Source organism: Sciurus vulgaris (assembly GCF_902686455.1).
Source record: "Sciurus vulgaris genome assembly, chromosome: 3".
NCBI lineage: Eukaryota > Metazoa > Chordata > Mammalia > Rodentia > Sciuridae > Sciurus > Sciurus vulgaris.
Window position 1 is genome coordinate 20,496,542 of NC_136463.1, and position 25,995 is coordinate 20,522,536.

Genomic DNA, 25,995 nt, shown 5'->3' on the forward strand with positions numbered 1-25,995 from the left:
ATACCTGTTCTGGGAAGCAAAAGAAGAGAGAAGCACATAACTTAATTAGGAGAAGGCCACCTTGCACACGGATAGTCTAGCTGTGGCCTGGTTCTGTTTCAAATAAGCTGGCTCTACTGTTGAAATATGTCCTTTACTTCTGTTGAAAAAGCTGCATGTTGACATAGCAGCCTAAATATGTGCAGGAGACTGGCAGAGGAGATTGCTCTGCTAAGAATCCAGAGACCTGGGGACAAGTTATATTTGCGACTTAGGTCAGACTTATGCCTCCCTCTCTTGGTCTTAATTTCTCTATTAAATGAAAACAATTTTTCCCCCAATACAATCAATAGCAACTTTTTTGAATAAATATCAATTCAGGAAAAATAAAACATTTGTAGTCTGTTTTTTTTAATTGAGAATCAATAACAGCTTTCTAATTTTTCTGAAATTAGACGTAGGGCTTCTGATGGCCCATTGCTAGACTAGACTCTTGTTAGTTTGCCCTACATATGAATTAGGTTTTTGGTTTTCTGATAGAAGTAGCTTTTGTTGACTGCTCTTCATATGATTTCTATTCAGTTCTTTTCTTAGAAATATCACAAGAAGGCTATTTGGTGAATCTTCCATTCTTAAGAGTCTCCTGGAAAAGTCTTGCATACAAATGATACTGCCCTGTTTTATTTACACACTTAAGGCTTAAAGGCATCTGTCCTAGATCAGCAATTACTGTAGAACAAAATCAATAAATATTAATAATTCAGTAGCTAAAGTAATGGTTTTCAGAAATCAAGTCAGCAACTTCTGACAGGTTACAAACAAACCGTCTATTGACTAGGGCTGGAACTTCAAATATCCAGAAATGTCCTCAAATGAAATGCCCCTGGAACTCATATTGGAACAAGAAAGTCATTGCCAACGAAAGTAGGAGGAGCTCACAAATGTTTCATCATGTAAAATCTGATTACTTGATTAATCTTGCTTTAAAATTCTTCCAAAGCAAAGAAGTAGACAAAATTATGTTACAGGGAGTGATTCTAGAAAATTACAAGAGATGGGAAAAACCAAAAACACTGTAAAACTTTTCCTAGTACTAAGCCTTTGGGAAAACAGTCTAGGTAACTGTAAAGGATACAGTGTGTTTTTGTGGAGCAGCAAAAAAATAAGTTCTAAAACTGATTCATGATGATGGTTGAATAACTATGAACAACTAAAAACCACCACACACTTCATTTACTTATTTGGTCCTGGGGATTGAGCCTAGGGGTGCTCTACCACCAAGTCATATTCCTACCCCCTTTTTAGTTGTCAATGGACATTTATTTATTTATTTATATGTGGTGCTGAGAATTGAACCCAGTGTCTCACACATGCTAGGCAAGCACTCTACCACTGAGCCACAACCCCAGCCCCCGAGCCCTTTTTATTTTTTATTTTGAGATATGGTCTCACTAAACTGCTTAGGGCCTCACTAAGTTGCTGAGATCCTCCTGCTGGGATTACAGGCGTGTGCCACCAGGCCCTACTGTACACTTTAAATGAGTGTTGAGTGTTTTGTATGCTATGTGAATAGTATATCAATACAAGTATGGTTAAAAAAAATTCTAAAGCTCTTATAATTTTGCTAAAAAAACAAAAAGCCCTAAGACTTTGGCCTATCTATGGCATGGCAGTTGACTGAGGTAGCAGAATTTGTCTTTCCTTTTTTTTTTTTTTTTTTTGCAGTTCTGGGAACTGAATCCAGGGCCTCACCCATAAGTCCTCTATCACTGAACTACACCTGCTTTTTTTTTTTTTTCAGTGACAGGGATAGAACTCAGGGTCTCACACAAGTTAGGCAAGCACTCTACCACTGAGCCATATCCCTAATCCCTTTCCCTGCACTTTCTTTTTTTTTTTTAGTTATCCAAATAAGCAATTTTATTCCAATCATTACAAAATGAAACAATTCTATAAAGTAATGTGTCTTATTTGCAGTTTCCTGAAGTTGTTTCACTGTTCAAGGGCAGAGAAACTCATTAGGAAGCAGTCTAAATCACTTCATGGTATTTTCTGTAATTTTCATTCTATATCCGATAATCTTCAGGTGGGGGCCACACTCTCGGGAAAGACTCCACTTCTTCCTGGGTGTACTCATCAAGACGTTTTGGAATTTTCCTAGGCTGAGGAAGCTCTTCCACTAAATTTTTAAGAATATCTTCTGGAATATCCTCATCTGGAAAAAGATGCAACCTCTGCCTCATTGTTCTTCTGTGAAGGTTTTTTGGAAGCATGCCATAAATAGCTAATTTTACAATTGCTACTGAATCTTTCTGGTGAAGCTGAGCAGTGGTGACTTGTCTAAATCCATCTGGATAGCCAGTGTGTGAAGAGTATACTTTTTGTTCCCACTTGTTTTCAGAAAATGCAATGTGTCTTGTGTTTATTATGACAACATGATCTCCACAGTCACTCAGCTGATGGTATATGGGTTTATGTAATCCTTGAAGTTTTATTGATGCTAGAGCAGCAAGTTTACCAGGGGGTTGCATTTTCCCATCTAAGAGATACCATATTTGAGCAAAAGTGGCCCATTGCTGGTGCGCCCGAGAGAAGCTAGACATGCTCCCCCACGGGCCGAACGGTCCTCCTTACTCCCGAGCTTAAACCGGGTCATCAGCCCCTGCACTTTCTTAATAGGCCTGTTTTCCTTGGTCTGTAATACAAGTACAGCTGGTGTGGTGGTACACACCTGTAATCCCAGCACCTCAGGAGGCTGAGGCAATAGGATCGCAAGTTCAAAGCCAGCCTCAGGAACTTAGTGAGACCCTGTCTCAAACTAAAAACTAAAAAGGACTGTGGATGTGACTCAGTGGTTAAGCACCCCTGGGTTCAATCCCTGCTCCCAAAAATAAAAAATTAAAATACAAAAATATAGTTATGCTTTGTGTGTATGTGTGTGTGTGTGTGTGTGTGTGTGTGTGTGTGTGTGATCCCCAAGCCTATCACCTAAAAACTGATACACTGCTAGAACATTTATCAAATTATGCTCTAACATGACCCAGACTTTGCTATAAAATTGTCGTTGGTTACTTAAACCTGCTTCCAGTCTGAGCATTCATAAGCCATTTCTAAAGTAGTCACAGATTTGTAACTTGGAGAGTTACAAATCACTGATCAATGTGTTCTAATAAGTTGGCTATGTTACAAATTGATCATATGTTGACACTCTGCTCAGCTTTACATATCATAAATTCTCTACCTCTGTCTGTGTCCACTTACAGACTTTTCTGGTCCTAAAGAAAGACAGCCAACCCATGTTTGTAGAGTCTCTGATTTAAATGACATTTCACAGTGTGTCTATTGTCCAATCATATATTTAGCTATATAAAAACTCTTTGTGGTAATTCTATCTTCTCACTCTATCTTGATTCTAGAAATATTAAGTTACTTACTGTCTGACCCAGATAGTTAGAACTTTATTTTTAAACTTTTAAAAAAGAATTTAAGGGTTTTTTTTAAAATTTATTTGTTTTTTATGTGGTGCTAAGGATCAAACCCAGTGCCTCACTCATGCTAGGCAAGCGCTCTACCACTGAGTTACAATCCTAGCCCTTTATTTTTAAACTCTTGAAAGCAAAGAACAGCTAAAGTTGCTTTTGACACTGCTGTTGAACACTTAGTGATACTTGTCCTAATAGTTACTTTAGGAAATTACCTTTTTTTAATTTGTTCTAATTAGTTGTACATGACAATAGAATGCATTTTGACACATCATACATAAATGGAGTATAACTTCTCATTCTTCTGGTTGTACATGATGTAGAATCACACTGGTCATGTAGTCATATATGCACATAGGGTAACAATGTCCGATTTATTCTATTATCCTTCTTACCCCAAACCCCCTTCCCTCCCTTCACCCCCTTCTGCTTAATCCAAAGTAACTCTATTCTTCCCTAACCCCACCCCCTTTATTGTGAATTAAGCATCCACATATCAGAGAAAACATTTGGCCTTTGGTTTTCTGGGATTGGCTTATTCCACTTATCACTTATCATGATATTCTCCAGCTCCATCAATTTACCAGCAAATGTCATCATTTCATTCTTCTTTAAGACTGAGTAATATTCCATTGTATGTATATATATATATATATATATATATATATACCATATTTTCTTTATTTATTCATCTATTGAGGGGCACCTAGGTTGGCTTCATAGTTTAGCTATTGTGAGTTGAACTGCTATAAACATTGATGTGGTTGAGTCACTGCAGTGTGTTGATTTTAAGTCTTTGGGGTATAAACGGAGGAGTTGAAACATAAGAAGCTAATGCTAACCTACTGGGAGGACCATTGTAAGTTTTTTAATGGCCTTCAGCCAAATAAAATCAAATCCTCTCTGAGGATTGTATCTGGGGCTGAGGAATGACTCAGTGGCAAAGCACTTGCTTAGCATATGCCAGGTCCTGGTTTCTAGCCCCGGCGCTGAAAAAAGGAGGAGGAGGAGGAAGAAGAAGAGGAGGGGGAGAAAAGGAAGGAAGAAAGAAAGAAGAAAAATGGTTACATCTATCTGGTATTTATAGGGGATTTAGACAGCTGTCAGTCTTACTGGCATCAATGGGGTACCAGAAGAGGTAGAGGGCAGAGCATAGACTCTGAAGTCAGACTGCCTGATTTTAGAATTGGCCCTACCATTCTGGACAAGCTACCTAATCCATCTGTACCTCATAATATGAGGACAAGTGATAGTACTCACCTCACAGAGATATTGGGAGAATTAATTGTAGAAATAAGGTACATAGAACAGAACCTGGCAGATAGTAAGTACACATTAATTCTATAATATTATGTGTTCTTAACTTCATGAATTGCCAGGGCTGGAGGTACTATTCACTTTCTGCCAGAATCTTCTTGCAAGGAACCTGGACTTGGTTCTTGAGAGCAATTGGATGGGCCATGCTCAAGCTGTGGGATTCAATTCATGCTGATAGAGACCATTTCCTTTCTCCCTTGATAGAACCATTAGGGTCTCTGTGGGCTTAATCCCCACCACTGAAGAACCCACATCAAATAGTGGGACTCAACCTTCCCTAAATATGCAAATTCCAATGTTCTGGGGTGAATTTAGCCAATCTCATTTTCAGGTGACCCAAGGTTATGGGGATGAGTAGAGAGAAGCCTTTGAGGTGGGACTCTACGCAGGATTAAATAAATTGCTTGACAGAAAAACCTGCTACAGCTTCCTGGGAGCATCCCTTGGTGTTGTGACTTGTTCTGTTTGGATTTTGTCTATAACCTCAAACCTTGCTGACTCTGGGTTATTCGCATGACCTGATTTCTTAGTTTGGTAGTGACCCTGCCTGTCTGCCCTAAAGTTACAATTTGACCCTATAGAGCAACTCATACTGACCTGTAGTCTGGGAAACTGATGTTAAGTCTTCTCCAATATCATCTCTTTCTAGTTCTGAAGCTAAGCATGGAGACCAGATCTCCTGCTCCACTTCCTATTTAACCTCGCTTGACCTTTGTCTTCCACAGTACATCAGGTGAAGTATGTGTTCTTTCATTACCATAAATTTGGTGATCAGCAAGAAGGTCTTAGGGAAGCTACCCAGCTATTCTGTTATGCCCAGCGGCTCGAGACCCCACAAAGACCACCAGAGACCACGATCAATGCAAGCAACAAAGAGTCATTTATTGGCAAGCTCGAGCCTGGTCCTCTGCGCACACGGTAACCCGGTGATGCTAAGAGGCCCCGAGCCTTTGTTCAACAGGCCTACTTATAATGAAAGGCGAAAAGTTTTACAGTGTTCTTTTTAATTGGCTGACATAAAATTATATATATGATGTTATTTTAAGTTCTGAGTCTCCGAGAGGAGTGTTATCATTATCTTTTAAGTTTGCCTTGGCACCCGCAAGGTCAGCTGCCTGGCCTTTACGAATAAGAGGTGAAGATTCTTTGCAGCTTTTATGAGGGGTTTGAGGGCAATTAGGGAAGGTGGCTTTTGTTTACACAGGTGCCGGGCTCTTTCTATCTTTACAATTCCATCTAACTTGTCCATTGAATAATATGTCAGAAACTGCCTGTGGGTAAACTAATCCGTGCCAAGAATAGCCTGAGGAAATAATGATCTTTTTTTCTTGAAATTTCTCATAACTAGGCAATTAGATGTGCATTATTTGGCCACAAACTTCCACCAGTAAGAAGGTTCCTACCAAGGGCTGGGGTTGTGGCTCAGTGGTAGAGCACTTGCCTGGCATGTGTGAGGCCCTGGGTTTGATACTCAGCACCACATGTAAATAAATAAAATTAAACAAAAGATCCATTGGCAACTAAAAAAAAGAAAGAAAGAAAAAGAAAAATTAAACAAAGAAGGCTCCTACCAGTCTGAAATCAACCATCTCTTATATAAACCATCCCTAAATCAGCTTCCTGGGAAGATGGACCATTAGGCTGGCATCCTCTGATCAGCTAGCTGATTGTAATAAATTTCTTTCTCTACCACTGTCTTGCCTCTCCACTGATTGGCTTCCGTTGTGTGACCCGCAGACTGGGCCTGTGCTCAGTAAGTGTTCTGTGTCAACATGCTAATGTGCTCCACTCTACCTGTGTATGCTTTATAAGTCTCCCTATCCCGACTGGGAGTCCTGGGCAACTCAAGACAGAGCACCTTCTTTCTCTAAAGTGAAAGCACAGGCACAGAGAAACCAAATTATTTGATTAGAAAACAGAAAGCTCTAGAAATTTAACTGGGTCAGAATTAGATCCTTCAGATCACATTGCATCTGCAATATAGTAATCAACAAGATTTTTTTTGTTGTTGTTACCTTACTGGGGATTGTACCCAGGGTCTCTCTACCACTGAGCCACATCCCCAGCCCTTTTCATTTTGAGGCACAGTTTTGCGAAGTTGCCCAGGCTGGCCTTGAACTCATGATCCTCCTGCCTCAACCTTCTGAGTAGTTGGGATTATAGGTGTATGCACCACCCCACCCAGCTTCAAGAGGACTTCATTCTTAAATAAAATGTCATTTTAATAAAATACTGCACATACATATTTTTTTCTTTTCAAAGATGTTAAGAGCAGGATGGTTGGCATGAATGATAACATATGGTACTCTAAATAAGTAGTAGCAAAAAAAAAGAGTCTCAAATAAATAGGCTTCAGGGTTTTTTTTTTTTGTTGTTGTTGTTTTGTTTGTTTGTTTTTGAGGACATACCCTTTAAGTCAGCAGAGACTGGAGAACAGGCATGAAGGAGTTGACTTTTCCTCTAAGAAAGTGCTCTTGGTTGGCTTGGGACATAGAAAGGAGTCATATTTACTCTCCAGGAATCAAAAGTAACATCGGAGTGACCTTCTGGAGACAGGAATTCTGGCCCTTTCCTTGCCATTTCACCCAAGATTTTAGAACTTACTTGCAACATACAAAATACTATCAAAGAGTCACCCTTTAGGCATGTGAGGATCCAGCAGGATAGATGGGGAGTGAGTGGAAAATTCCGGGGAAAGTAAAGTTGGGCTAATAAGGAAGAAGATGTAATGTGATAAAGAGAAATCAACTCTGCCTGAATGTTCTGACCTGGGACAACATCTCAGTCATTGCAGTCATTTAGAAATCTAAGTCAATACAATGACCACGTATTTGAAATAGAAAAAAACAGTTCTCCCACTAATCACCTGTTAAGTATACTTTGAGTTGGTCTACCACTATTGAGAGGGCCATATCTAAAAAGATTCAAACATATTTGAAATCATTTAGACATTGCTTGGCATGTAGTTTGCACAATATTTAAGATACTAAGAAATCCTCCTTGATTCATCCCTTTTCCTCTATCAAATCCACATGGTCCTTTCTCCTTTTCATGGGAGGGATGAACACAGGTAGAAAATGCTCAGTTGGGATTTTGGCCTGGGCTTGTGAACTTCCCTACTGGAATTCTTGCTTTTGTATTTCTGACAGAAGAACAGAGAAATCCAGAATGACCCAACTTCTAACAGTCAAGGCTTTCTCAAATGGCCTCATTAGCTTTTCAAAAAACACCATCCAATACAATCAGGATTGAGAAAGGGGAAGAGGGTCACCTGAGCTGACTTTAACACCTCTAGCCTCAAAATGGGCTGGTAGAAGACCTTAGTTCCACCCAATCCTTTGCACAGTCACTGAATTTAAATACTGAAGACTCCGCCACATGCTTTACAAGGACTTCTTGTGCGGTTGGCCCAGGACACGGGCAATGCAGTAGGGAATGAGACTGACAGATGCTAAGGGCACTGTCATACTCTTGCAGAAGGACAATGCATAGAAGATCAGCTCAATTTGGGATGGGGGTTTCAGAGAGTCAAAGAGGTGCAGGAGAAAGAGGGAGGTCACGATGCAGCTGAGGCGGAACGGGAGCCACTTGCTGAGACTCCCTCTGCAGCTCTCCCTGTACATGCTGGAGTTGAGAGCCAGCCCCAGGCCGAAGAGGGTCCCCAGGTTCTTGAGGAGGCTGGCAAAAGGCGTAGTGTCAATGTGGACCCATTCTGGCCTCTCGCACCATCTTTTGGCTTTCTCCAGAGTCCACAGGAGGTCCACCCCCAGCCCCTTTAGCACCAAGTAAAATCCAATGGCGAAGCTGAACAGGAAGAAGGTAATGAGAAAATATTTCTTGAGACTGGCATTGTAGATGCTCCGGATGTGGCGGAAAGTTTCAGCAACAGCAATGCCTGAGCAGGACAAAGAATGACTGTGAGAAATGGAGAAGATTCTGGACTTTAACTAGATGTGGATCTGGAGCAATGGGTAGTATGCCATCCATCCTAGCATTGTGGAATTAAATCATCGATTCCAGATCAGAGAGTTCTCCTGGGACACTCTCACGATGGACAACTCACTCTTACTAAAACAGCCCATTTGGTCTTTGAATGTATTTGATTGCTACATAGTTCTTCCTTGTGCTCAGTTGACATCTATCTCCCTCTAATTCTACCTGTTTGTCTCAAGTCTTTCCACAGGAGTTAGTAAATTGTGAATCTAGTCACTCTGTCACACATTCGAAGACAGTTATTTCCCTCTCTAACCTAAACATTCCCAGGTCTTGTCTTGACTTATCTATCATTTCTATTCATGGTACTGGGGATTGAACTCAGGGCCTTGCACATGCCAGGCAAGTTCTCTACCACTGAGCTACATCCCAATCCCCAGATTTTTTTTTTTTTTTTTTGGGTGCTGGGGATCGAACTCAGGGCCTTGTGCTTACAAGGCAAGCACTCTACCGACTGAGCTATCTCCCCAGCCCTGCCAGATTTTTCATGTGACATGGCTTCCAGATTCTTCATCAGGCATGGGATCCACTGCTAATTACTGTATTGCTTTTAAGGTTACCATGAAACTATTATGTCCCTCCTCAGTATTTTTATTGGCTACTATGTTCTGCTCTTAGGGGAAATTCCATAATTTCCTTAAGGTCTTATATTCTGTATCAGCCACAAAAATGAAGAAATTCTTCCTTACAGCTACCCTAATTTTTTTCTGCCTCTTATTAATTTGATCTAAGAAAAATGTGGATATACAAAACCCTGAACCTATGAGATCAGATGAAGGTATCTGTTAGGGTTTGCAAATGAATGTATTTAAATAAAGAGTTAGCCTAGGACATTGTATTTATTTGCTAAATTTGATAGATTCCCTGAAAACAAAATTAGGAGCCATTTCCAATTGAAGCTCAGTAAGAAAAAAAGAATGTAAAAAGCTAAGAAATTTCAAGCTAATTCAATTGGGTGGGTTAACTTGATGTTTTGCAACCTTTCTGGAACATACTTGTGTAGATGTGGGAGAACTATAGAAATTATTTCAAATAGCCACACTTGGTTTTCTTTTTTCTTTCTTTCTTCCCCTCCACCTGCCCCCAAACTGGAGCTTGAACTTGGGAGTACTCTATCACCGATCTACACAGCAACCCTTTCTATTATTTATTTATTTATTTTTGCAATGCTGGGGATTGAACCCAGGGCCTTATGCTTGACAGGCAAGCACTCTATGAACTGAGCTATCCCTCCAACCCCCCAACCCTTACTATTTTTTAAGACAAGTTCTCACTAAGTTACCCAGGTTGGCCTCAAACTTGCAATCCTCTTGCCTCAACCTCCTGAGTTGCTGGGATTATAGACATATGCCATCATACTAGGCTAGTCACTCTTGACTTTCAAACTACTGAAATGCTAACAGCAATGAGAATACAAAGAACCTGGTTGCAGAATCTGAACCAATTAGGGAATATGGGATGGGATGGGTAGAAGGGAAGGAGGAAGTTGGAGCAGCTGATACCTGATAAGACTCCTGCCACAACCTGGTGGGGGAAATGAGCAGCAAGGTAGATTCGTGACAGACAGACATTCAGCTGCACAGCCCAGAATCCCAACCACAAAATGACGTTCAGGCACCTGCAATGGAAGAGGGAGCCATAATAGAACCCGGAAGTGGATCCTTCAGCAAAGAAAACAACCCCCGGGCGAATGGTGGAGCCGTCAAATTCCATCAGTGGAATTTTTGTAGGTTGCAGTCCCTTCTCAAAGGCGCAAAGATGTCTGTGGTAAGAGGTGAAACTTTGCTTTAATGAATTTTAACCAACCAATTTGATTTGTTTCATAAATAAGGATTTGCACAGTTTGACTGTTTTTATATCTCTGTTTGTTTAACCCAGATGGGGCAACTCTATGGTTAGTACAGAAATGGATTTTTAGTTAATCCCTTCTGTTAACTCATTACTTGATTTTTTGGGGTTCTGGGGATCAAACCTAGAGCCTTGCACATGTTAACTACTTGCTATATCACTGAGCTACACACCAGTCCCACTGTCTGATCTTTTTTTAGGGTGGGGTGGTGGTCAGGGCTTGAACCCAAGGATGCTTCACCACTAAGCCACATCCCCAGTCCTTTTTATTTTTTATTTTGAGACAGCCTCTCACTAAATTGCTTAAGGCAATCCTCCTGCCTCAGCCTCCCGAGCCCCTGGGATTACAGGCATGCACCACTGTGCCCAGCTCTACTACCTGATTTTTAGAAGCACCTTCATTGATGTTAGACTTCATGTGCTTGTCTGCAAAGCAAAGGTTGCACTGGTGGGTTCCTTCCATACCTAACAGTCTGTGACTCTGTTGTTTACTCTTAGCAGAAGTGCCACAGCTTTTATCAGTGCCAACCCAAGGTGTGGGAATGGGCTTGAGGTAAAGTAAATGGTGTCTCAGCTACAGAGAGAGCCACCTCCTGCCTTCTGCCACTCAGGCCAGGGTGGTGAGTTCTTACCGAAATCTGTATGTTGGCTTTTCCTTTCCCCGAAAGATAGAGAGGGTAGATGTGACCATCACATAGTATACACCTGCTGTACCCATGGCATGACCAGAAGGACTTCCTAAAGGGCAGGAAGGAGACAAATATACTAATGATGAAAATGTCTCCAACCGAAAGACTGTCAGAGACGTGATCTCCCCAACCCCCCAGGCATCTTCCCATCCATCCTTCCATTCATCTACCCGTCTGTCCATGCATCTGACCGTCCACTCACTTATCTACAACTCATTTATTTAACAAATATCTGTTGAACTCCTACCATATACCTAGCATTGTGCAAGGCTCTCCAGAGACGTTCCCTTCTTTTGTGGCTGTGTATGTCTGGAGATTACACAAGGAATCAGCATACCAGGTGTGCAATTACACACTGCTCCGCCTGCCACTCCTCTTCTACCTGTTCCTTGCCCCCTCTGCTCTGGCCATGCTGGCCTTTAAACAGACTAGATGTGCTCCCACAAGAGGCCCTTGATCTTGCTATCCCCTCTGACCAGACAGCTTTTCCTCCAGAACTTTCCTCTTCCAACTCCCCTGCCTCCTTCAAGTCTTGAGTCAGATCTCTCCTTTCGATGAGTCTTACTCTGGCCACTCTATTTAACACTGCAACCAGTTCCTACTCATGATTCTCCTACCATGAGGAATAAAGGGCCCTGAGATGCGCCATCCAGATGTGACCGAAGGGCTTATGTCCTGGCTGAGAGTGTAGTTGCAAATGGTCCTTATCTCTCACCTTTCTATAGGCAAAGGTGAAGAGGGTCACCTTGATCAACCCCTTCCCTAGGGGCAACCTGTACCCAACAGCTGGCCTATATCAAGTCATGAAGTCCTGGCCCCCTTAACCCACTCAGGGCAACCCTGAGGAGCCACCCCACAGCTTCGTGTGGGGTTGGTTGAGACTGAATCACTGGAATTTTCCATTTGGCAGGTTGGCCTGTCCCTTCCCCTCTACAAGTATTGCTCCATAAAGTCCCTAAACTCCTGCTTGCTTGTCTCCATGTGAGTCAGCTTTGCAGGGAATCTTATGGGTTAAGCGGTCTTTTTTAATTTCATGTAAATGATCACCTTCTAATATCCTATATACTTTAAGTATTTATTATGATTTTTGTATGTTGCACCCCCCCATTCAAATTTCAAACTTATAAGGGCAGGGATCTTGTTTCTGTTTTGTTCACTAACAAAGGTGTCCCTGGCACCTAGAACAGTGTCTGGAACATAGTAGGTGCTCAGTAAATCACAGCTGAATGAGTGAATATGCTCTAAAGTGGATTAATGGTCTGTGAGAGCAAATAACCTAGGGTCATTTCCCAGTATAGGCCCAGGGAAAGGGTCTCTGAGGGCAGGGATGGAGTTGGATATTCTACTATAAACTAAAAAATTAAATCTATCATTTGATTTAATAATTCATGTCTGGGGCTGGAGTGGAGTGTAGCTTAGTGGCAGAGCACTTGCCTAAAATGTTCAGTCCCCAGCTCTGAAAAAAAAAAAAAAAATTCATGTCTGTAACCAATAAAATGCAGGCAAGCAGAGTGTGAGGTTGAGATTGGATGGTCAGCTCAGGGAAACGTGTTGACTGGGCCAGGCTGTTGGGAAAGACAGGCAAGGACTCAGGCTTCTATCACGTTCCCCTCTCTGGACAAAGGGGCATGGCACAGTTACTCTTACAAGTTCTTTTCCCATGGGAGTTCCTGTGCGTCTCTTGGACTAGAAACTCGGGTCCTGGAAACATCACACAGATTTCTAAAGTGACAGTATCATGTTATTCAGGAAGGCCTTCCTGAAGTGAATTAAAATGGAGTTGTACCATACTGAAGACAGTGACAAAAGTGTGAAGTAATAGCTCTCCCTGTGAACCTTCAAGGTCAGCTTCATTCAGGAGGGCTGCTGATAGGTATCTATGGTAAACAAGATTTACCCATTTGCTGTCTCTACAGTGCCTGGGACTCTCACCTGGTCCAGTCTCACAGGTGACTGGGAACTGCTTTATCAGTGGTACGGAAGTGTTGCTGTAGTAATCGGTGTCCAGGACCCACCAGTATGGACGCTGTCCAAAGAGAATCCTGTGGAAAAGCAAAACCAGCATCTGGAGTTACTCAGTGCATGCTTTTAACCAAAGTCTGCACTTTCCTTTTCCTTTCTTTCTTTTTTATTTCGTTTATTTATTATTTATTTATATATATTTTTTGAGACAGGGTGTCAGTTGTGTAGGGCCTTACTAAGTTGCTGAGGCTGGTCTCAAACTTGTGATCTTCCTGCTTCAGCCTCCCAAGTAGCTGGGATTATGGGCTTGTGCCCAGCTCAGAATCTACACTTTCAAGAAGAGAAAGAGGTTTGAGGACATCCGTGAGTTACCTCAGAAAGGGGACCTCAGGTGACTGGGGAGAGGCCCAGAGGCAGAGAGTTTTTTTGACACATCCTTTGGATAATTTGAAATTTGAGCCATTTTAATATATTGTCTGTTCAAACATAAATGAATATAGAGATTGGTCCTGGTGGCATGCCTGTGTCCTAGTACTCAGGAGGCAGAAACATGCTTTAAGTCCAGGAGTTCAGGATAGTCTGTACAATATAGCAAGACTGTTTCTTAAATAAATAAATAAATAAAAAACAAACAAACAAGCAAACCCAAGATCTGGAAATCTATATTAATTGCAATTAATTAATGTGAACATTATTTTTCTTTCTTTCTTTTAAACCTTCAGAAGATGTTTGTTTGGAAGGATGCATGCAGAACTATGTTTTACAACTTGGACTTCAATCTATACTACAGACTCGCTTTTTTTCTTCAGGCCTTAGGGAGTCTTGCATTTCCTTTGACATCTGAGAATGTGCCTCAGCCTCAATGACAAGCCCCTCCATAAGGCCAGAGACCTGGACTTCATTCCCATCAGAATTGGTCTCTGTAAGGTTGCTCTGTATCCTCTCTGGTTTGAAACAGAATATTTCAGACAAAACACTTCCTCTTTAAAAGGACCACATATGGTTTTCACTGTGGAAACAAAAGTTAAAGGTCCTCAGAATGCTTCCTTTTCCTGGTGATGGTGGAACAGTGATTTCTTACTGAAATTAGGGTTCATCAATAACTTTTACCTCTACTGACAAGGAAAGAATCATGAGATCAGATGTTGAGGTTGAGATAAATCTTAATCTTTATATTTTTAAGGGTCATGCTGCTGAATTATGGAAGTTACAGATAAAATTTAGTAGCTTCTAATACAGGTTTCAAGAATCTCATTAATATGCTTGGGCATGGGAATCTAATATTTTTTTCCTTCTCTAAAGGACTTTGAGTAGGTCAAAGAATATCAGAGCTGAGGAGCTGGGGCTGTGGCTCAGTGGCAGAGCACTTGCCTAGTATGTGTGAGGTCTTGGGTTCGATTCTCAGCACTGCATAAAAATAAACAAAACAATTATTTGGCCTCAGGTTGGGGCTCAGGGGTCAAGCACTCCATTGATACATGTGAGGCACTGGGTTTGATCCTCAGCATCACATAGAAATAAATATACTGTGTCCATTTACAACTAAAATTTTTTAAGAAAAAAAGAATATCAGAGCTGAAATAGATCTTAAGAATCACTAGGGGCTGGGGGTGTAGCTCACTGGTAAATTCTGGCAAATGTTAAAATTGGGACTCCCCCTGACCCCTGAGAGTCAGTATATCAGCTTTGGATAATACACAGTTTTTAAGAACATTGCCTCTGAACCAGCCTGCTTTGGGCTTCAGTCCTGGTTTTGACATTCACTAACCACGTTGGTCCTACCAGTAAACTCAGTGCCTCAGTCTCTTCTGTAACATAGTAGTAACTATTGCATAGACCAGGACATGGCCCAGGACACACTGTTTAAAAAATGTTAACTATGTCTATTATTATTAAGATTCTGGAGATAAGTGTATAGATTACAAAACAGAAGCTCAGAGAATTGATAGAACTTGCTAAGGACATATAGCTGGTAGGTGGCAGAACAAGGGTTGGAGCTCAGTTCCCTGGATTACTTTTCACTACTCCATACAAAAAGCTTTTGAATCATTTGTTTCCTTTTTCTATACATCATCTGTCTTCTTCCCTACATCTATCTATCTTATCTATTTTGACTTGAAGTAATGAAACTGTGCTTCTCTGCTTTTTAAAGCTTGTAACTCAGAATTTTCATGAAATTCAACTGTCCACCAACACCTTCAATTCCTATGAAATAGGCTTTCCAGTATTTCCAACTCCCTGGCAAGATTTTCTGTCTTCCTTCTCTATGCAGAGAATCCCAAGTCAAAGGGGAGAAGCGTGTGGCTTCCTGAATAGCATGGGGAATGCAACTCTGATGGAGATATTTCTGGAGAGAATGCCAGCCTCTGTCTTTGCCCATCTCTCCTCATGGTCCTTACCACTTAAAGACGAGGTTGAGCCAGTCTCCAATCACAGCAACCCAGAGGAGTTTGATGCCCACGTTTTCTCGAAGATGGAACCAGATGGGGAAAAGGACATAGAAGGCATTCCGGAGGTCAGCAATCACAGACACTAAGATGAACCAGTCCTGGGAGTCTTGGTAATTCACCTGGAGGTAGCGAGTTGACTGGATCCCAAAGTCATGGAGAACATTCATTCCTTCCTCCATCCTCATTCCTCTGGCTCCTTAGGAAGCTGTCAGCAGAGCTGGTGCAGTTAGCTCAGGCTTGGTGGTGATTGCTCTGCTATCAGTCTGCGCCTTGCCCCAGTTTTATATGCCCTGTATCCAGTCTGCAGTCAACCCAGCCCTGATCTTTGGACTTAAAAACCACTTTTGTCTAAAATCTATTGATCAAAGGTGCATCACCACCAAAGGTGCAGGTAGGTTGATACAAACATGTTCAGGGTGATTTACGTAAAATAGCAAAACAAGCACACAAAAGCAGCCTGATCGGCCATTGGCAAAGCCAATTATTAACTTGGGCATGCTGCTTGACAGTGCAAGGTGCTGCCCTCCTGGTTCCTGAAACCAGGCCAGAGACTCAGGACAGAGTCTAACTCCACCATGGTTCTTGCAAAGGAGTCTGATTTTCTAAGTCTGCAACTATACTTATTTAGGGACAAATAAAAGTTTTGGTGCTCCAGTTACTCAAGTTTCAAGTTGTTAATATAAAAATATATAGTAGTAAGTTCTGTTGTCCTGGGAACTGTGACTTTGTTGGTCCTTCCTTAACTTCCTTAGGGTCTGGGTTTGCCTCCAGTTTGGGAGATCAGCTCTTTCCAGTATCAGCTCTATATCTCTTAGAGTCAGAAACGAACCATTTTTTAAAAATGTAGTCATTAATTCATTGAATGAACTTAAAGTTAAGACCTTTTGGAGTTTTAACATACAAGTTTTTGAATGTTTTTTAATTTGTTATTTTTAGTTATGCCTGACAGAAGAATGTATTTTGACATATCACACATACATGGAGCATAACTTCCCATTCTTGTGGTTGTACATGATGTAGAATTACACTGGTTGTATATTCATATATGAATATAGCAAAGTGATGTCTGATTCATTCTGATGTCTTTCCCATTCCCAACCCACCTCCCTACCCCTGACTCCCCCTTGTCCAATCTGATGAACCTCTACTCCTCCCTCCCCTGACCCCCTTGCCTATTATGGGTCAGCATCCACAAATCAGAGAGAATATTTGGCCTTTGTTTTTTTTAGCATGATAGTCTCCAGTTCCATCCATTTACTGGCAAATGCCATAATTTCATTCTTCTTTATTGTTGAGTAATATTCCATTTTATATATGTACTATGTTTTCTTTTATTCATTCATCTATTGAAGGGCACCTATGTTGGTTCCATAGCTTAGCTATTATGAATTGAGCTTTAAACATTGATGTGGCTTTATCACTTTAGTATGCTGATTTTAAGTCCTTTGGGTATATGCCGAGGAGTGGGATAACTGGGTCAAATGGTGGTTCGATTCCAAGTTTTCTGAGAAATCTCCATACTGCTTTCCAGAGTGGTTGCACCAATTTGCAGTCCCACCAGCAATGTATGAGTGTATCTTTTTTTTTTCCCCCGCTGTGCTGGGGATTTGAACCCAGGGCCTTGTGCTTGCGAGGCAAGTACTCTACCAACTGAGCTATATCCCCAGCCCCATATGAGTGTATCTTTTTTTCTCCACCTCCTTGCCAACATTTATTGTTACTTGTATTCTTGATAATTGCCATTCTGACTGGAGTGAGATGAAATCTCAATGTAGTTTTAATTTGCATTTATCTAATTGCTAGTGATGTTGAACATTTTTTCATGTAAATGTTGATCATTCATATTCTTCTTCATATTCATTCATATTTCTTCTTCTGTGAAGTGCCTATTCAGTTCCTTAGCACATTTATTGATTGGTTATTTCAGGGTTTTTTTGTTGTTGTTCTTATTTTTGGTTTAACATACAAGTTGAAACAATAGAATGAATGTATGTTCATGTAACAACAAGGTAAGTACAAGACTCTAAATAAGAACACCGGCAAATTGGTAGCTAGGGATTCTGGAGAAAAAGTTAGAATTTTTAGCTATTTTTTGAGACTGGGCTCCAGTATCTTGAGCTTCTTTTTATCTGTTTATATAATGAGCATACAAAAGGAAAGAGGCCCCCAAAACTCGCACTGTGCAACTTAGGACTCAGAAAGGAGCTGAGGAGTGAATTGGGTGATGGATTCATGCATTTTCAATGATAAGAGCCAGTAGTAATAAAAACTTTTAAAAACTCACCTGAATTTCCCATCAGTAAGTTCATACTGACAAGTAAGGGGTAAGCTGGGGACAATGAAAACAAACTCAGAGCTCATTAGTCTGTAGCAAAGATTGACAGCATTCCGCGTTGGAAATGATGCAATCATCGTCCTGGAGGTATAATCTGGTGCCTCATTGCCACCCCTGGGGTACCCCGCTAGCTCAAGCAGACTTCAATTGTCCTTGACCATATTGTCTCTGCTCATCCAAGCAAACTTATCTTGCCAAAATCTAATCTGGAGAGCAGGTGAAAATGGTGGTGGTCTTGAGTAGGCTGCAAAGGAAGCCTGTGCTTGGCAGTTTGGGGGGTGGGCATGGCACCCTGCATTGTTAGGGCTGTGGGGCTACAGGTAGTGGGCCTCGGCAGAGCCCCTTCCTTCTACTAGATACGTCTTCCTAGAAAGTATTGAGTGACTATAATTGTCCTCCCTGGGACTGGAATTTCTGCAGTCTGAGGTAAGTGGAGGGCAAATAGGGCAGATCTTTTGATAAAATATCCAAAGGCCACTGTCTGGGTCTCTGTAAAGCTGTTGCTCTAAGACCTCTAGGTCAGGAGGGGTTCTGTCATGTGCCTAGCATATGGGGAGCAAGGGGAGAGCCCTGTCTTCTGAGGAACCTCAGGGAGAATGCTCATGCTGATAAGGAGTCCTAATGGGGCTGATAACCCATTCTGGGCATGCAGAGACAGTGGGAAAATCTCTGGCAGGCTTCCCACCCAGCAGGAACAGTGGTGGATTACATCATGAGACTATTGCTTAGACCCCCTCCTTTTGACCTTCCAGCCTTTTTATTTTGCTTCCTCCAGCATTTTTTCTTTCTTTTTTTAATAATCACGTGAACAAAGAGGTTGAGGCCCCAGAGAACCTGAGCCTGCTGGGAAACCGATGAAGAGAGAAACTGTGGATCTTCAAAGATCTTGCAGATATGTGAGGTGAATAAGGTGGACAAAGCATTTGGGTTGCTGGGGATTTTCCTAAGAATCTACTCATTAAAAGAACTATTTCAGGGCTGGGGGTGTAGCTCAGTAGTGGAGCACTTGCCTGGCATTTGTGAGGTCCTAGGTTCAACCCCCAGCATTGCAAAAACAAACAAAAGTTATCTCCAGAGAGAAAATCCCTGTCACCCTCGCCTTCAAGAAATTCTCCAGTTTAATTTTACCAACATTTCCCAAGTAAAACATTGTGCCTCCCTCTCAGGAATTCAAAGTTAAATCCTGGTTGTCCTCCGGGACTTTGATAGTCTAGTTGGGCAGGGAAGCCAGACATTTATACAACCATGTAAGCTGGGGGAGCTCTATATTGAAAATGAATCTCAGCCAGGCACAGTGGCCCATGCCTGTAATCCCAGAGGCTGAGGCAGGAGAATCACAGGTTCAAGCCAGCCTCAGCAACTTAGTGAGGCTGTAAGTAACCTAGTGAGACCCCGACCCAAAATAAAAAAGGACTGGGGATATGGCTCGGTGGTTCAGTGTCCCTGGGCTCAATCCCTGGTACCAAAAAAAAAAACAAAAAACGAAAACAAAAACAAATTCATTTGTACAAAAAAATCAAAGTGTTCTCTATTACTTGTCCTCGTCAGGTGAACACTCTAGACTTATTAATGTCCTCTGAGAAAATATCAGCTAAATTTGGGAAGCAACAAGAAGGGAAAATTACTTGGGATCCTCTGTTAGGTATACAAGTAGGGCGCTCCCTGAGCATTTTCTCCACAAATAGAAATCCAGAGGTATTGAGGTTTTGGTTTGGGAAGAACATGAAAGAAAGGTGCCAAAAAGTACAGTCTGGTTTTCTGTTATATAAGGACAGCAGGTTCCAGCGTCCTGGCCGACACCTTCTCTCAGAGCAAGGTTGACTCATTCACTCATGTTTATTTACAGACAGGAAAGCAGAGACGGGAAGGAGCCATAATGTACTGCATTTACCACCCCCCAATTGCATTCATTATAAAAGAGAAAGTCTGATTTTATCTACAGCTGCATCTTCTCTTCTGGCTGGAGCTCTGGATTCTTTTGGCTAGTTATTAGCACACTAGAATGGGTCTTATCAACATATTAGTCAGAGTATGAAACCCAGCTTCAATCCATGACTTCATCTGAGCAGCAGAGTAGATTCTCTGAAGGGTTATATCCCAAATAGTAAGATGTACTGCCTCACTTAAAAAAAAATTTTTTTTTGTATCTTTTGAATGTTTTTTTGATCTCCAATTAAGTAATCAACGGGGGAGGTGTGTAGTGGTGGATGGTAGAAACTGGCCAGTTCAACTGCTGTCACCTTCAGAGTGAGTGACCCAGCTCATGTGCTAGAAAAACATGTTGGGAAAAACAGGTGGATTAATCATTGTTAGCCATTGAAAATGGCTGACTTATCTTTGTGCGGTGAGAAAGTTCAGCTTCAGGACCTTGAACTGTGCATCTGTTGACCAGGCGGTGGGAGCCTGGTTCTCAGGAAAGGTTGGACATTTTGTCCACAGAGAAACACCTGAAGGTATTTGCTTCACTGCAAAGAGCTAAGAGATTCCCACTCACTCCCTGCCTTCTGCCACCCCAGGGCCTACCTCCTACCAAAATCAAAAGAAGCTCCAGAATCTTTATGAGAATCCCAGCCTCTTCCTCTCCTCCCTCTTCCTTAAGCCCTCACCCACAAAGAAGTTGTCCCCACCAGGAAATATCCTGTTTCCACATCGGGTCAACCAGTTCCCACATGAACAGATGGTAGACTCTTTTACCCTGACCAAGCTATCCTTTGATGGTGCCAAAACCATTCTTGCAGTTAGGAACTGTTCTTTCTGTCAAATGTAGATTCTTCCTGTAAGGAGTTAATCTTGGTTGATGGGGCGTAGCTGTGGCAGATGCAAGAGAAGGAAGCTTTCAAAATGTGGTTGGAATTGCTTTCATGATTTCTTTCTTAGCAGTCTTGTTATTGGTGTATAAATATGTTACTGATTTTTGTTTGTTGATTTTGTAACCTGCAACTTTACAAACATCAGTTTTATCCACTCTTGGTGTATTTTTTAGTTTTTTTTTTTTTTTCTCTATATATGTATGTTCATAAAAAAGAATAAAATAAACTATAAAATAATGTGGTTGAAATAATTAGAAAAGGTTCATTTTTCTTTTGTCCTATCTCAGCAGCAAAGAAAGACTGTTTGAGGAGGGAAGGGACATAAGCCTCGAGCTAAGAATCTAGCCCTAACTGCTCTCCCTCGTTGCTTCAACTAACTCCAAGATTCTCTGGAAAAATTGAGAGCAAGTAAAGAAGGAGGGATGGTAATGGATATGGAGAATAAGAAAGTCCCAAAATAATGAGGCCTGAGGAAACGAAGTAAAAATGAAGGCCATGCACTGACAGCCTTCATCTCCCAGGACAAATGATTTCCGGGTGACAGCCAGCTGCAGACAGGGAGGAGGTGTTTTATCACCTTAAAGGAAAGAGTCTCTGGGAGGCGTTCGTTCATGTCTTTCAAAGCAAATCCTCTTCAGGCGCTGTCTGCAGACCTTGACCCAAAAGGCCCACATTCCTGAGTGTCCAAGAAAACATACGTGTTCACTCGCCCACCCCTCAAAATACCCTATATAAACCTAGTCCCTTTCTTTGTTCAGCAGCTCATTTTCCACCAGGAGAGCGGGCCCACGGACACCATTTCATCCCCCTGAATAAAGAGCTGCGATGACGCGTGAGGTTTGCGTCCGGCCTGGTCTTTCTGTGCTAACAGGAAATCAAGTGACCAGTTGCTCAACAAATGCTCAGCCTGGTAGGGGTGGGATTGAGGTGGAACTGGAGACAGGAGATAGGTGTGGACCGCGGGACATCTTACCTGCCTTTAGAAGACCCCGATACACATTCTCAAGCTCCAGCCCAGGAGCCTGCCCCTCCCCCACTGCCATCACCAGGATTTCAAAAATAAAATAAAATCAATAAGGAGAGTAAAGAGCTGTGTAACCTTGACCAAGTCACCGGCATTCTGTGGGTTTTAATTTTGTCAATGGTAAAATAAGATTGGGGACCCTTGCCCTTCTTTCAGCCTTCACATTCTATGAGTCTGCAGAGGTCCTTTGTAGCTCCAATGAGGTAGTGTCTGATATTTTTATTTTCTAACAGAAGTAAATGATTAATCATTGCCAAAAGGAAAAGAATAGGTCCTATTTTTTCTTCTTTGTTTTTTGTGGCACCGAGGATTGAATCCCAGGAGTGCTCTACTCCTGAGCCACCCTCAAAACCCTCAGGCCATCCTCAAAACCGTTTTTATTTTATTTTTTGAGATAGGGCCTACCTATGTTACCCAGGCTGACCTCAAACTTGAGATCCTCCCACTTCAGCCTCTCCAAAATCTTATTGATTTTATTTTATTTTTGAAATCCTGGTGATGGCAGTGGGGGAGGGGCGGGCTCCTGGGCTGGAGCTTGAGAATGTGTATTGGGGTCTTCTAAAGGCAGGTAAGATGTCCTGCGGTCCACACCTATCTCCTGTCCCCAGTTCCACCTCAAATCCCTGGGATTACAGGGGTGCACCACAGTACATGGCTGCGGAGGACCTTTTTTTTTTTTTTTTTTCTTTTTTGGTACCAGAGATTGAACTCAGGGGCACTCGACCACTAAGCCACATCCTCAGCCCTATTTTGTATTTTATCTAGAGACAGGGTCTCACTGAGTTGCTTAGCGCCTTGCTTTTGCTGAGGCTGACTTTGAATTTGGCGATCCTCCTCCCTCAGCCTCCTGAGCTGCTGGGATTACAGATGTATACCACCGCACAGGGCTGGGAGCACTGTTTTTTAAATTAAAATATTGTCAGTTTGGTGAGTAGTATTTGCCTGTAGCCCTAGCTACTTGGAAGGCTGAAGCAGGAGGATCACTTGAACCCATGAGTATGGGGCCAGTTTGGGTTTCATAGTGAGGCACCATCTCTCAAGAAAAAAAAATTTTTTTTTTCAAAAGTAATACATTCACCTGATTTTTAAAATGTAAAGAGTTAAAAGAATACCCAGTGAAGTCAGTCTTCCTTTTACCCTTGGACATCTAAATACCAAGGCTATCAGAACACAAACCCAAGGGGTGCTATTATGATATGTTTCTGGAATATTCCCCCAAAATCTTGTGTGTTGAAAGCATGGTCCTCAATGCAGCAAGGTTCAGATTGGATCCTGAGGGCTCTGACCTCATCAGTGGTCCATTTGATAGACTGATCCATTGATAGTTGAATGGACTACTGGGAGGTGGGTCCTAGTTGGAGGAAGTAGGTCACTAGGGGCATACCCTGGTTTATCATCTCCCTAGCCCTGCTCCCTTTCCTCCCCTCTCCTGTCCTCTCTGCTTTCTGGGTGCCACGAGCTGAGAAACTTTTCTACACCATACCCTTCCACCATGATGTCCACCTCAATCTGGCCCAGAGTAACGTAGTTAGCCAAACAAGAACTGATATCTCTGAAACCATGAGCCAAAACAAACTTTTCTTTTGGGCACAGCGGCACACGCTTGTAATCCCAGTTACTCAGGAAGCTGAGACAGGAAGATTGCAAGTTCAAGGTCAGCCTGGGCAATTTAGTGAGAGCTTATTTCAAAATAAAAAGGGCCAAGGATTTAGCTCAGTAGTAGAGCACTTGTCCTGGGTTTAATCCCCGGTTACTGCAAGAAAACAAAAACAAAAAACACGTTTCCTCCTCTAAATTGTTCTTTTCAGATATGTTGGTCACAGTCAGGAAAAGCTTGCTAACACAGGTGAGATGAGTCAGAGATGATCCCACAATCCTATAGCAAAAGTCAGCTCCGCACAGTGAACCTGGCTGCCTTCCAGATGGGACTCACCCCGCTTCACCTCCAGCTTTGATCCTTTCATCACTGTTTCTTTAATAGCTGGGACGATTTCATCCCATGCTGTACAGTAGGTTGTTATTTCTTCCCTTTTCCCAGAGCCCAGCTAGGTGTGCTAATAAGGAAATTAGTAGTTTGGGAATCTTTCAACCCACACATTACCCCTTTTGAGAGTTTCCAAATAAGGGCCCTGATGCAGGGGAGGAAAGAGATGAAGCCAGAACCATCATGAAAATGAATAGTGAAGTTAGCTTCCTCTCCTGCCAAACCTGTGAGAGGTGTGTGCAAGTATGTGTGGGTGTGTGTGCATGTGACTATTTTTAGCTATGAAAACACAGCAGAGTTCCACTGGGAGGTAAACAGCCAGCCAGTGTCTGGTCTCTGGCAGGAGAAAGGGGGACAGATCAGGGACAGTCCAGCTGTCTCCCTCCTCGAGAGTGGAAAGGAACAGCAGCGTTTGTTTTATTTTTAAGATTTTCACTTTAGTAGGTTTGAAGTGGAAAGTGAGGGTCGTGTTGGGTTATGTGAGAATGGGGGCTCTCTCCAACCATGAATTCCAGAGATCAGGATGCCTGTTTTTTCTTCATCAAATTTTATGAAATTTTATTCTCCTCTGATCTACTGGGAGGTTGCCCTGAAATCTGCTGAATGCCCTTTCCTCATCCTTCCTCCTCAAGCATTGGACCACATCTGACATTTTTTATGCATATATGTGTGTGTATATATATATATATATATATATATAAAACTTTTAAAATATTTATATGATTTATATATAAATATATTTTGTTTAGTTATTATTTATATATAATATTTATTTATTTATTTATAATATATTTATATTTTTATACATATATATAGATTTAGCTGTAGGTGGATACAATACCCTTATTTTATTTTTATGTGGTGCTGAGGATCGAACCCAGGGTCTCACAAGTGCTAGGCAAGTGCTCTACCACTGAGCCACAACCCCAGCCCCACATCTGACATTTTTAACTGTTAAGCACCTACAAACATTATGTGCAGGGTCATTCCAGCAACTTCTACTCTCTTTGCCTTTCTTTCTCCTTCCGTAGTCATTGCGATGTTAGACTCCAGTTGAGCATCGCCTGCGTGTCCCGTACATTTCCCACATCCATGAGTTCCTTCCAGACCTGTTCTTCCCACAGACTTCCTACTTTGTAAATGAATCCTCTACCCGGCTGCCACCATATAGGCATTGAGCCTGGCAACCTTAGAATCATCCTTGACACCTCTTCCTGCCTGGCTGCAGCCACACTTTAGGATCTCTCCATATATTTCCTACTCCTGATGCTCCTGGCCAATCCCTCTGCCTAGACCCCTAGTTCCTTCCATTACCTAATCAGTACCTAATCTCTTTTCCCTCCTCACTGCAAGCCATCCTAATGACTATTGGCAAGAGTCTTCACTTGTCACCTGAAAAGTATTCAGCGGCTTCCCATTGCCTACAGAATGAAGCTCAAATTCATCCACAGCTGGGCCACAGCTTATCTTTTCAATCTAGTGCCCTACAACCCTTCTTCTTGACCCTCACACCCCAGATTGACTAGATGTGTTTGGATGTCCTAAACATACCTTGGTTGTCCTAACTCTCTCTGCCTGGAATAGAATTTTCTCCATCTCTGCATATCTAGATACTAGTCATATTTCAGGGTCAAGCTAATAAAGCCTTCGCAACTCACTGGCTCACCTCTCATTGCCAATAAAGGATCTCTCTGATCTGTACTCCCCTCGCACTTAACTGTTCCTCTTATAAGGCACTTATCATATTCAAACCTTGCATTAGAGTTGTTTTTTTGCTTATGTTTTAATTCTTTTCCTTCTGTCCTGAACTCATCCCTTCTAGCTCTAAAACAGAGCTCTGTTTACATATCAGTGTGGTAGATGATTAGATGACTGAGAAAAATACTACCATCCCTGACACATGTCCCTTTGCATTGTGATTTTGCCTCTCTTCCCATCAAGTTGTGAAGCTTATGTCTCTATCCTTAGACTCTGGGCTTGATTTTGTGACTTGTCTTGGCTAATGGAACGTTAGCAAACATGATTAAGTAGAGGCTGGAAAGGCATTTATTTGTTCACTAGGGCTTGCCTTCTTGGGGCTACATTTGGAACCCTGGACCACAACAGGAAGCCTACTGGAGAT

The 25,995-nt window shown here is 41.9% G+C and overlaps 2 protein-coding genes across 2 annotated transcripts; both read right to left on the minus strand.

The window, feature by feature from the left end:
* Positions 1 to 1,885: 1,885 nt before the first annotated feature.
* Positions 1,886 to 2,633, minus strand: LOC306657014 (large ribosomal subunit protein uL13m-like). The gene has a single exon (XM_079132675.1). The coding sequence runs from the start codon at positions 2,580 to 2,582 to the stop codon at positions 2,046 to 2,048; it is 537 nt and encodes a 178-aa protein (XP_078988801.1). The 5' UTR covers positions 2,583 to 2,633; the 3' UTR covers positions 1,886 to 2,045.
* Positions 2,634 to 6,979: 4,346 nt separating this feature from the next.
* On the minus strand, positions 6,980 to 16,021 carry G6PC1 (glucose-6-phosphatase catalytic subunit 1). Its single transcript, XM_079134005.1, has 5 exons — positions 15,670 to 16,021; positions 13,241 to 13,350; positions 11,252 to 11,357; positions 10,274 to 10,389; positions 6,980 to 8,673 (listed from the first exon to the last, which is right to left on the minus strand). Exons 1-5 carry the CDS (start codon positions 15,903 to 15,905, stop codon positions 8,162 to 8,164), a joined length of 1,080 nt encoding a protein of 359 aa, XP_078990131.1. The 5' UTR covers positions 15,906 to 16,021; the 3' UTR covers positions 6,980 to 8,161.
* Between the last annotated feature and the right edge of the window lie 9,974 nt (positions 16,022 to 25,995).

What these genes read in the sequence shown, in the direction of transcription:
- LOC306657014 (XM_079132675.1), bottom strand. Translation starts at nt 2,582, where the DNA reads ATGTCTAGCTTCTCTCGGGCGCACCAGCAATGGGCCACTTTTGCTCAA.
- G6PC1 (XM_079134005.1), bottom strand. Translation starts at nt 15,905, where the DNA reads ATGAGGATGGAGGAAGGAATGAATGTTCTCCATGACTTTGGGATCCAG. An exon ending in AAGCCAACATACAGATTTCG is followed by an intron (nt 10,390 to 11,251) that starts GTAAGAACTCAC and finishes CTTCCATTGCAG; the next exon opens with GTGCCTGAACGTCATTTTGT. An exon ending in TGTGGCAGGAGTCTTATCAG is followed by an intron (nt 8,674 to 10,273) that starts GTATCAGCTGCT and finishes TGTCCTGCTCAG; the next exon opens with GCATTGCTGTTGCTGAAACT.